The sequence below is a fragment of the Ziziphus jujuba genome, chromosome 1 (assembly GCF_031755915.1).
Source record: "Ziziphus jujuba cultivar Dongzao chromosome 1, ASM3175591v1".
NCBI lineage: Eukaryota > Viridiplantae > Streptophyta > Magnoliopsida > Rosales > Rhamnaceae > Ziziphus > Ziziphus jujuba.
In genome coordinates, this window is record NC_083379.1 from 3,403,040 (window position 1) to 3,415,331 (window position 12,292).

The 12,292-nt window shown below is 31.3% G+C and overlaps 1 protein-coding gene across 3 annotated transcripts; it reads right to left on the reverse strand.

Annotated features, from left to right (window-relative positions):
• Positions 1 to 2,517: 2,517 nt before the first annotated feature.
• LOC132799143 (vicianin hydrolase-like) lies at positions 2,518 to 6,549 on the reverse strand. Of its 3 annotated transcripts, XM_048471032.2 has the most exons (13): positions 6,222 to 6,546; positions 5,982 to 6,051; positions 5,445 to 5,503; positions 5,163 to 5,238; positions 4,885 to 4,962; positions 4,665 to 4,752; positions 4,328 to 4,580; positions 4,058 to 4,173; positions 3,692 to 3,906; positions 3,550 to 3,581; positions 3,157 to 3,259; positions 2,884 to 2,992; positions 2,518 to 2,711 (listed from the first exon to the last, which is right to left on the reverse strand). In XM_048471032.2, exons 1-13 carry the CDS (start codon positions 6,381 to 6,383, stop codon positions 2,543 to 2,545), a joined length of 1,530 nt encoding a protein of 509 aa, XP_048326989.2. In that variant the 5' UTR covers positions 6,384 to 6,546; the 3' UTR covers positions 2,518 to 2,542. The 3 variants fall into 3 exon arrangements, 2 of the variants coding, with proteins under 2 accessions (XP_048326989.2, XP_048326992.2); XR_007239991.2 differs by lacking the exon at positions 3,157 to 3,259 and having other exon boundaries at positions 6,222 to 6,549; XM_048471035.2 differs by lacking the exons at positions 5,163 to 5,238; positions 5,445 to 5,503 and having other exon boundaries at positions 6,222 to 6,547.
• Between the last annotated feature and the right edge of the window lie 5,743 nt (positions 6,550 to 12,292).

Below are 12,292 nucleotides of genomic sequence, written 5' to 3' on the forward strand. Positions count from 1 at the left end.
ATACTAATATATATATTAAAAATAGAACCTATATGATCTCATAAAAATTTAAATATTTACTTTTAAAGGAATACTTTTTCCATATTAAATTTTTAATATTAATTTTTTTATAAAAAAAATAAACACATAAAATTAAATGGATTAGTTAATACTATCCTATTTGTATATATACATATATATATATATATATATATATATATATGTAAATGGTCATGAAAGTTGTATTAGCTCGCTTGATGGTCGTAGAAGATAGTGGGATGGCCAGGGAGGTATCTATCCTTACTATCCTCCGTAGCCTCCTTCACAGGCAAGGTGCTATTGTTTGCCTCAGCAACACCTTCTAAAATATATATTACAGGGAGTATATAGTTTTACATAACAACTTCACCTTGATTTTCAAGAAGGTAATGAAAAATACGTTTTTATATTTTCAACAATAAATTAATAAAATAAATGTTTTATTACCACTTTCAGTGATGTATACTGGTGGATTCTTGTATCTATGCTTTTTATATATTAAAAGCTCTTCAATTCCTCCCGGGATTTGTAACGCCGGTTGACGTCAGTCTATAATACTATTCAATTAAATATCAATAAAATTGCATATATATATATATATATATATATTTAGCTAAATTAAAAGATGAGAGTATAATACATACACACTGATAGAGATTGCGGCTCCATTTTTTTCTCCTGTGGTGAGAAAATGAAAGTGATTATAATTATATATATGCTTGCATTGGATTAAACTATTTTAAATTCAATTCAATCAACTTAAATCATTTTAGGGGCCAAATGAAGGTAAAAGCTATATATGAAGTTGTTATGAATAGGGTAACAATATATACATGATAGATATGTTGTTTTCCAAATTATTTAATAACTAATTAGGAAAAGTCTTTAAAATTTGTATTAGCAAAGCTATTATTTTCTTGTATAATGATCCCCGTTGAATTATAAAATAAAAAATAAAAAAAATAAAAAAAAAACTAAAGTAAGATGAATATTTTATTTAGTTCTATCTAGCTCAAAAACTCAAAGTTAGATCGATCATACCATTCAAACACTCATAGTTTTGTGCGTGGTGTAGTGTGGGATCAACAGAATGAGTTGCCAACCATTCTAAAAATTTGGACTATATTGAAATTTTTATAAGTCATTATTGGCCGTTTCTTTGTCGTTGACAATTGTTTATATAGATTAATACAATAAAGAAAAAAAATGTAAAACATAAAATAAGTAAAAGAGTAAATGTGAGGATTCTCTTATTTTTTAATAAAAAGAGAGGTTTTTGTTTTTTTTTTTTGGGTGGCAAAGTAAACAAATTCTATAAAAATTCACCTGTATTGAATGGCAACAACACACATGAAGAAATTGGGCTGAGTTACGGAGAGTGTCTGGCAACAAGGAGGACTGACACAGTAGCATCAAAATGAACAAAACTTTTTTTTTCAGGCCCAAAGTTTTGGAAAGCCCATGCATGTCTAAGACTTCGGGTAAGGAAACCAATTTTATTTATTTCTTTTTCATATTAAGAGTGGTGAATTAAAAAACAGCTTTCCTGCACGACATAGCAGATTAACTACATTTTTTTTTTTCTTCTCTTTCTTTTTGAGTAAATGAGAAAGCAGAGGACTTCGATACTGAATCGGATTGTACAAGGTGTCTATCTTAATTAATAAATTATTAACGGTAACCGACTAGTAGTCAAACTCACCACCATCATCATATACCAATGAAGTTCTATTACGATAGATTTGGTAAAATCTCAAATAACGAAACATAAAAACTGCATAATAATTTATGTATTTAGGTTAATGATATTTTATTAGATTTATATTAGTATTATCCAATAAAATTTAATAAATTAATTGTTCTTAATTGGTAAAATATGATGAACATATTATACGCCTATTAAAGAAGAATATTTATAAGTATGTAAGTTTTATAATATTAAAAATACTTAGTTAAGTATTTAAAAATGCATTAACTTAATTTTTTAAAAAATCAACTTGCAACATTTAAAAAACTTCATTTTATTATTTGAAATATAGCTAAATTTGAATTTTTTAATTTGTGTATATTTTTAATGGATGAACGAATCGAATGACAGATTAGATAATAATTTGATGAATGAGTTCATATTTATTTATTTATCCATGAAAACTTAACAAATCGCATTTAAATAAACTATATTTTATATGGATACGATAAGAATATGATTCAACAATATAGGTTGCTCCATCTAATTATTAGGTTTCACTAATTAATTGCTGTATTAACCATAGTTTCTCATAAATTATTGTTCAAATAAATGTAAAATAGGTGTTCATGGGGACAACCTGTAGCTTTCCTAGTGCAATGATATTCTTAATTCAAATCTTCCCATCTCTTACATAAAAATATAAAATAGAAATATCGTTTTAATTAAAAGATTAATAATACCGCAGAAATATTATCAAACATTTAAACATTCCGCTTATTCATTTTACAAACGAGGCGGGGAAGGCCGGGTGGATCAAATATTAAAAATGTTATTTCAGTTGAGGAGGAACATTTTCAACCAATAAGCTGAGTACTTGAGGTATCTTTTCAAATTGTTTTTAAAGTCTATGTAAGTGAGGCCAAACCGAATAGTATAGCCAGAAGCCCATTCAAAATTGTCATGGAATGCCCATGCATAATATCCTTTCACATTTACACCCTCCCTGTATTCAAAAATTAATAAAAATGTTAAAATCCATTCTTTAATTTGGATAAATAGATTTCACAACTAAAAAATATTAATGTTTTAATTATCAACCTTTGCCTCATATTTAATTAGAATAATAATTGTAGCGCAAAAAAAAAAAGAAATTAGAATAATAATTATGCACTCACTTGATGGATTTTGAAAGATATAGGAGATGGCCATGGAGGTATTTTATCCTTCTACTATCCTTGAGGGCCTCCTTCACAGGCAGTGTGCTATTATTTGCCTCAGGAAAACCTGCAACATTATTCAATGTTCTTTTAAAGGCACTACAAATTGTTCTTTTAGAATATGTATAATTATTTAAAATTTTCTTTTAAAAAAAAACAACTTTTAAATTAAAAATATATATATTAGTATTTGCGTAATATTGGTTCATATATGAATAATGACTGGTTTACCATTTTCAGTAATATAGACTGGCGGATTCTTGTAGTTATTCTTTATATACAACATGAGCTCTCTAATTCCTCTTGGATAGTCAAAAAGCCAACTCACAGCAGTCTGTGACACAATTTCAAACATACTCTTCGTGTTAATAAAATGAGAATTTATGCTAGGTTACATAAATTACCAAAATGAAGTTATGAGGAACTAATTTACATTTATAACATATTTCTATTTTTAGCAGCTAAACGAACACTCTTTACACCAATTAATGAAGGAGATAAGAGATCTTTTCAAACAATTACTAACAGAGTCTATTGTTTTTCAAATAAAGAGTTTGAATTCGAATTTTTCTACTTCTAATGTCAGTAAAATAAAATAAAAGAGAAAAGAGGAAAGAGCCATACCGGTCCACCAATAGAGACTCCATCTTTGTGGGCTGTGGCAAGAATGTGGAAATTATTTTTGAGTAAAACAGGAGAGAGAGAGAGAGAGAGAGAGAGAGAGAGAGAGAGAGAGAGAGAGAATCATATATGATTTAGAGCATACTCGTAATAGTAGCTTGAATATCAGTGAAATAGCTATGGTTGACTGGATTGGAATTTGTGTGTTGAACATAATTTGCAGTGTAATAATTCATGCCAAGAAAATCGATCGAGCCTTTCAGAGTGATAGATTGGGCCTTAGTGAACTTGGGCAGCCGACTTCCCAATAAGGATCTCATGGTTGGGGGATAGTCGCCATATGTAATAGGATGCAAAAACCTACCAAATTAATCACTTTTTGAATAAATTCAATTGAGCACTTGGAATAATTAAAACAAAAGAAATAATTCTTTACATTGTTCATAATATTAATTAGAGATTTTCAGATTAATTCTTTTAGGTATATTATACATAATCTATGTTTACTCACCATCCTAAATTGAATTCCAGGGCTCTAGAGACTGCCTTGCGGTTGGCATCAGTATTATATTTGGGTTCAAACCATCTCGTCACTAATGTAATTCCAATTCTTCCCTTTTGAGATACCTGCACCAAGTTTTAATACAAATTTCTCTATTAATTATATTAATAGTACCAAATATTAATATAAATTGCCAAAAACAAGAAAAATATTTGCAATGTCTAAAATTGCTTACTTTTTGTAACTAAAGGTATTAGTCACAATTATAAATATACGAACCTCATACTTTTCTCTGTACAACTTCACAGCAGCTGCATGAGCAAAAAGTAAATGATGGCCAACAATGTAGGGCTCTTTGGCAGAATCTCCGGCGGAACAATTTCCGACGTAGTTTGAACATCTGCCAGGTGCAAAATTACCTCCATTGTATCCGTACACTGTAAAAATACTTGGTTCATTTATAGTGACCCAATGCTTGACCCGATCACCAAATGTTTTTAAGATAAAATCTACATATTCTCGATAATCTTCCCTGTTATTTACAATTTCTCATCAAATTTTTTTGGATAATTTATACATGGGATAAATTGATTTTGATTGGTCATGATTAACTTACACAATCTTCTCACTTAGAAATCCACCATATTCATCTTCAAGAGCTTGTGGCAAATCCCAATGAAAGAGTGTCACAAAGGGTATTATTCCTGCCCAAAAATAAAAAACAAAGGACTATAGTTAGAGACATTAAGGCCTTAATCATTCAAATTGGACCAGATTTGGTTTTAAAAAAATCAATGGGCTTGTGTGATTTTAGGGAAAAGTTGAATTAGTTGTACCATTCGAAAGGAGCTCATTGATTAGATTATTATAGAATCGAACCCCTTGTTGGTTCACTCCCTCTTTAACTTTTCCAGCTGCAGAACAAAGAATTTGACCAAAAAGTCTCAATATACACACTAAAGTTAGGTGGCTGCAATTATCAAATTAGATTTTAGACATCCAAATGGGTCCCAACGGAAATATTTTTCACATGGAGCTTAATTATAGCAAATTTGTTAATTTTATTTCACCAAAAAAAAATATATATATATATATATACACACGGTAATCTTACTAGGCAGTACTCTGGACCACGAAATGGAGAATCTGAAAGAGTTTAGACCAATCTTTTTCATCAGTTTAATATCCTCCTGTATGTTATATTATGACATTAGTTCTAAATTGCAATATATCCTTATATATGAAAATCATGATTTATCCAATGATCATATGAGATATACAAAATAACAATGATTTTGAAATCGAATCCTATATATATATATATATATATATATCATGATTTACATATATGTTATATGTAATATGATTAAGGAATTTGATTAAGAAATTTAATTACTTTGTAACGATGATAAAAATCATCAGCTTTGACCCCTGAGCTTCCGTCTGAAATTTTTTCTGCCATGCCATCATAAAATATGTCATATACATGGGATTTAATTACTTTGCATAGCATTTTCAACCAAATTGGTGAAGAAGGAAAATCCAAGAAAATCCATCAACTATTGTGGATAATGACATTAATAAAGATCTTAATTAGACAACAAACAAAACGATAAAATTGCATATATATGCTCTTTTCATATTCTGATATCCATTTATTTTAAATTAGAAAGCTTTAATTTAAGAATTTATGTCAGATGGCGAATGTGTCGTATTTTGATAATCAATCTAAAGTTCTCGAGAAAAAATAGCTAGCCATATGGATTGAATCGAATACTGTAGATGGTACTTATAATATTAAATTACTATAAAGCTTTTGGTAATAAAAAAGTATGTCTTGAAGCATAAAGATTAACAGCTGGAATTGCAATAGCATATGTAATATTATAAACTATAGGGGGGGGAAAAAAAAAAGTTTCAACCTTTTCTATACCTGGATGTTTTTTAGTGAAAGTATCCCATATACTCAGTCCTCTTCCATAAGGAAGTGCTGCTCCTTCACACTGAAAATTTGTATATGTCGAAAACAAAACAAAGTAGAGACGATAATATATATTATTGACAATTAAAAAGCAACGGTTTGCTCTCTGTCTGCATAAATAATGCAACGTCCAACTTGATGATGAATAAATATTAATGAGAAACTCCAATTCATGACATTGAAGGTTCATACCTGGTAAGCTGAAGAACCAGCTCCGAATACGAAATCGGCCGGAAAACTGCTTCTGTTAAATGGCATTGGATAATGACTCGGCTTCACAGCTTCAGTAGTGCTTGCCAAGGCAAAGGCTAGGAAGAAGACGGCGAAGAAGAATAAAGGACCTTCAATCGTCATGTTTTGCTACTTTTCTGCTTGCACAATCTCCTTAATCCTTCATTTATAGAGCCAAGAGTTAGCTAGAGTTAAATTACCAATATTTTATTTTTTTATTTTTTTTATAATATTCCTCTTAAATGCAGGCCAGATTTCTTTTGGATCTTTTATATATTTTTTATTTTTGAATGCAACTGTTGAATTCTGAATCTATGATTTATAATCATCATTTGTTTTAAAAAATTTAAATTCATAAAAAATGGTTCAAATTAATAGCCATTCATTTATTTCTTTTATAATTTTCTTTAATAGTTAGTAGGCAGCTAGGGAGAGACATTCATATTTTATACTGTGACAATGTTAGTAGGACCAAAAGTCTCGATATTTTTTTTTTCAAAAAAAAAAAAAAAAATCCTCCATACACTAGTTATTACCCAAAAAAAAAAAAAAAAAAAATCTCCTTAAGCTCGTGTTTAACACATGGGCAAAAAAAAAGAAAAAAAAAAAAATAATAATAATTATTAGGAAACGTTAAAGCAAACCATCTATTGTACTAATTCAGCAGCTTTGTATTTTCTGAAATTATATAAATACTACAAATTTAATTTTTGTTGCAAGGTCACCCCTCCATATATTATACACGTAGTTTTATGAAATTTTCACATGTAAATCATGTGAGTAAAAATATATTAAAGTTAATTATAATTTAATTGTATTTATATGAAAAAAAAAAAATCTCCTTAAGCTCGTGTTTAACACATGGGCAAAAACAAAAGAAATAATAATAATAATTAGGAAACGTTAAAGCAAACCATCTATTGTACTAATTCAGCAGCTTTGTATTTTCTGAAATTATATAAATACTACAAATTTAATTTTTGTTGCAAGGTCACCCCTCCATATATTATACACGTAGTTTTATGAAATTTTCACATGTAAATCATGTGAGTAAAAATATATTAAAGTTAATTATAATTTAATTGTATTTATATGAAAAATGAGTATTTGTAGGTGAAGAATTGTTCAAAATTTTGAATATATATAAATGTACAAAAAAGATGTGATATTGTAAAAGAAAGAACATAATTATTAAAGGGTTTTATTGTAATTTACCAAAATATAGATACATTTCTGATCAAATAAAGGTGCTACTATAGTTTACCCTTATTATTATGGATTTTTGTGCGCATAGTACATAAAGAATATTAGATATAGAGATTTATTTTGTAAATTTTTAAAACTTTATAGACCGAGTGCAATGATTTTTTTTTTTTTTTGGGTGCTATAAGAGTACAATGAATTTATATTAAGAATGTTTGTGTACATAAAACTTTTTAATACATGATACAAATATATTTATATATATATATATATATTTCATAATTTTTTATAAATCATAAAAGAAGAATGTCATTTAGTCATTAAAAAAAAAAAAAGGGAAGTTCCTTAACCAATACCTGGATTTAAAAAAAAAAAAAAAAATAGAGGACCAAAGAAGAAGAATCACAAGTATACTTCATAAATAACATAAATATTTAAGCCAAAAAAAAAAAAAAAACCATAAATAGAATAGATTAGCCCAACAAAGAAAAAAAAAACTAATTTCTCGAACTTCATAATTGTGTATCTTCTTTTTAAAGGTACCTCTCACTGATGGTACGTTAGGTGCAAGGCCTAATAAAGGCGCACAGAACAACTTGTACGCCTTTAACAAATTTCCTGGGCCCACCATTTTAGTCCACTTTTAAAAGCCCAAATTGATCTAACGAGCCACCCCTACACAAAAGACCTTTTTTTTCCTTCTACTTTTTTTTTTTTTTTTTTTTTCCCCACCCTTAAAACAAGGTTTTTATTTTTTTTAGTTTTTTTTGAGGCTTTTGCTTTGCCGACTTGATGTTAGTATTTATTTGTTTTTACTTTTAAATTTTTTTTATTCTTTTAATATTATATTACTCTAGATAATGTAATCATTTGCAAAAGTACAATATTTCATTTTTTATATATTTGCGCTTGGTTATTATAGTAAAATTTATTTAATAACTCTTTAAAAAATATTATTAATTTTTTAAAGTTTTGAAGTTAAAATTTTTAATATTTTAATATTTTAGATAATATAATTATTATCATGAATAGAAATTAAAACATAATTATGTATATATATATATATATATTTATATTACTAAAATTTATAGTGCAACCAATACATTCCTATACCAAATATATTGTACAATATCAATACAAAACTAGGCAATACAATTCAATTCAATATAGTTGACTACAACAGATGTAATAAAGCACAATAAATTGATAAAAAACTTTGCAAGGAATTAAAAAAGGAAAAACTTGCTTGGAAACCACAGAAGAGAGATAGAGTTAGAGATACAATTAAGCTGGATGATTCGTGGTGGAAGTGTGCCATACGCTGGGTTCCTTTCTATATATGGTAGAGCTGCTACTTCAGAGTGGGAAATCAAGTACAGATTATATGAAATGGAAATGAAGAATTTATTAACTTCATATATAATGTTTGCAAAATTGCGAGTATATACACAACTGATTTCTATCCATGGAAGAGATTGAGCTCTAATAGCTATAGCATGAGGTATTTACATATATATATATATATATATATGTTGGAAAATTTAAATTATATTAATTAATTTTTCAATATTGAATGGAAGTATAAAATGGTACCCTTTCATTTTATATAAGTTTCATTGCTTCATAATGGTTGCTATCTTTTACAAGATATTAATTCATAATCAATGCTACATTTAGAAATGTATCATTTTATAATTTAAAGGTGCTTTTATATAAAAATATATATATATATATATATATCTTTATATTTAAAGGTATCTTTATTAATATATATTTCTTTGATTATATACTTTTTAAAACTCTATAAATAGATATATTTGTAACACCCCGTCCCAAATCACACCGGAATCCGTGCACGTTAACCGAGGTTGACCGTTGACCGAATGGGTCAAAAGTTGACTTTTTGTTCCAGTTGGAATTTTTAGTTGACCAGGGTACCGTGGCGAAGTGCATGATGCCCCGAGTTCGTAGACAAGTAGCATGTCGAAAACAGAGCTACAGTTTGAAAGTTATGGGCAAAACAAGTTGAGGTGCAGACAGTCCAAAAGGTGTCGGGAGTTGACTTTTTCTCGTTGTATAATTTTGTTTTGACTCTTGTATGGTTGTAAAGTACTCGTCGATACGAGTTCATAGACTAGCGGCACGCTTAAATCGGACATTTGGTTAAAAAGTTATGGACGTTTGAAGTTCGCCAGATACCGTAATATTTTATTATATCTGGCTTAAGTGTACAGTAACGCCACGTGTCATCACCTGATTGGTCCACGTGGAATGAACAGTGTCACCACGGTGGCTTTTATTTGACAAAAATCTCGGGGAAGAGAGAGAAAGAGAGAGAGGAGAGAGATAGAGAGAGAAACCAACCGGCCGCCGGAATCTTCAAATTTTTCGGCCGATTCACGTTACACGCGCTGGCCAGACGGAAGCCTCTCCCCATTTCCGGCCAAACCCTCAAATTTCACGGCCGTTGGTCGCTGAATGCGCCCGGATCGAGGCGGCGAAGATCGGCGGCGATTTTTCCCTCCACCGCCGGCTACTGCCATTTGCCCTGTGTCTGGCCATTTTTAGGCCACACGCGCCAACCACCCCTCACAACCTCCTCAAGTCCGGCCTACCCTCCAAATTTCACTGCCACCGGACCTCCGACGCGCCGAGATCGGAGCGTTTTTCGGCGAGGGGCCGAAAATCTTCAAACCCCGATTTCTCCGCCGTCCGGCCTCCGTTTGCCTCACCGCCGGTCCCGTTGGATTCCTCTCCCTTCGATCTACAAAACTGCCAAAAATCTCAGCCAACGGCCACCGCACGCGCCGCCGCCGGTGACGGTTGCTGGTGACCGCGGCGGCTCGCCGGAAGTTACTGTTCCGGCGAGTACCCAGTCGCACCGTCGGTCCTTGTCCACTGTGTTCGACCTCCTGAACCCGAATCCGGCATCCTTTTCCGCCAATTCGTGATGGTTTGGGAGAATTGAGGAGTCGAAACCTGAAAGCTTTCCGGCGAGATTCCGGCCACCTCGGGTCCGATCACCGGAAAGTAAGACCGAATTCGTGATCCTCATCACTCAAGCTTCAATTCGGTATATAACTCGTAACTTTTAGTTGTCGTTGTGTTCGCTCCCTGGGTACCCATTTGGGAATTACCCGATTAATATATTAATATGTTTGGTTGGTATACTGTGGATGTTTTAGGTGCGCGTACTAGTAGTGGAGTTGATCCTGCGGAGGATCTTAGCTGATTTACGTGCTTAAAGTGAGTGACCCACCTTTAAAAATATTTTGGGCAATTAATTATATTTAATCGGTGTTTAATTGGTACTTGAATTATGCTCATGTGGTGCGATTTAATTATGAATTTTATTGTGGTTTAATTTATTTATTGTGCATGAGCAAAGTATATTTCAGTAATAATCGTACGTGGTTTTAAGTATTATTTTTCGGGCATAATTGGGTTAAATATTTTATGAAAATATTTGTTTAAATTGGTGGTTTAATTTTATAAATTATGCCCGCGGTATTTTAATTGTTGAACCTCGTATTACGAGAAAATTATGGTTTATTTGTTATCGATGTTTTCGTACTGATTTGTTAAATAAAAATATGTGGGATGGTAAGTGAGAAATTTTGGTATATTTCCCACGGTGATTTTGGAAAACGGTACAATTGGTTTAATAATTATTTTAGACGCATTCATACAGTATTGGTGTTCTGGTATATGTATATGTGGTTCAGCGCGCAAGTATTATTATTTCTCCCGTGAGTTGCCATTGGACCGTGGGCAGGCAAGTTTGTTATTGGCCACAGCCGCCCCCCTCCTTGGCCGGGATGATAGTTTCAGCAGCGGTACTGTCGGGACGCCGAAGTGCCGTTTGCAAGTTTCTCTCTTTAATCTCCCCGCCAGTCGGTGCTCAGGACGCTGGGTATCGGAGGGCATCATCGGTATATGGTGTGGTACGTCAAGTGTAATTTTCAAATAAAGTTCCAAATCCCAAAAATGTTCAAATTTATTATTATAATTTACTACATTTTAATTATATATATTGGGGTATTTATTTATTTATTGTTTATCAAATGGTTTGATCCCTGGGTTTTCGGGAAGTACAATATCGGGTTTTGTGAAATTGTTTTAAAAAGGAAACATTTCCAACGGAGTGATTGGCGAGAGTTTTGAGAGAAAATTATTATTTCCAACTGTTATTATTATTTATTTATTAATTGTTGGTATTAATTCAATTCCCTTATTTGTTATATTATTATTATTATTATCATTAAAAGTGTTCAGTAGTTAGGGTCACTCATTGAGATGATTAGCATCTCACGTTTTTAAGTTCCGTTCCCTTAGGTGCAAGGGGTGATAGACGTTCTTCCGGGGCGAACCAGTTCTCCGCCGCTATCGTGTTTCGAGAAGTACTTTTGTACTCATTCCTTTCAGTTGTATTATTTCTTTCATCTTTGTTGTATTTCTGTTGATTAGCACTTCATAAAGCTCTGTATATTATTTGGACACTTATGTTTTATTTATGCACTGGGCTGCTGTTATTGTTGTGAAGTGCTGTAAATTGTGGAACAACTTGTAGTTTTGCGGGAGGAATAAGGGGGTGAATATAGAAGTGTGTTTTCAGTGCAGGTAATTTTTGGTAAGTCCTACCCTTAGGGAAGGTGCTGCCGGATTTTCCATTGGAAGGTTCGGTGGTATTTCCCTGGGATCAGGGCTTGTTTAGGGTTCCGGGGAGGAATTCTGAACGGGTCCTGACATATTTCATTTCAATTATTATTGAGTTTCAAAATTCAATACAATTTATATATCCATAACATTTAGAGAATTAAGTGTTACAT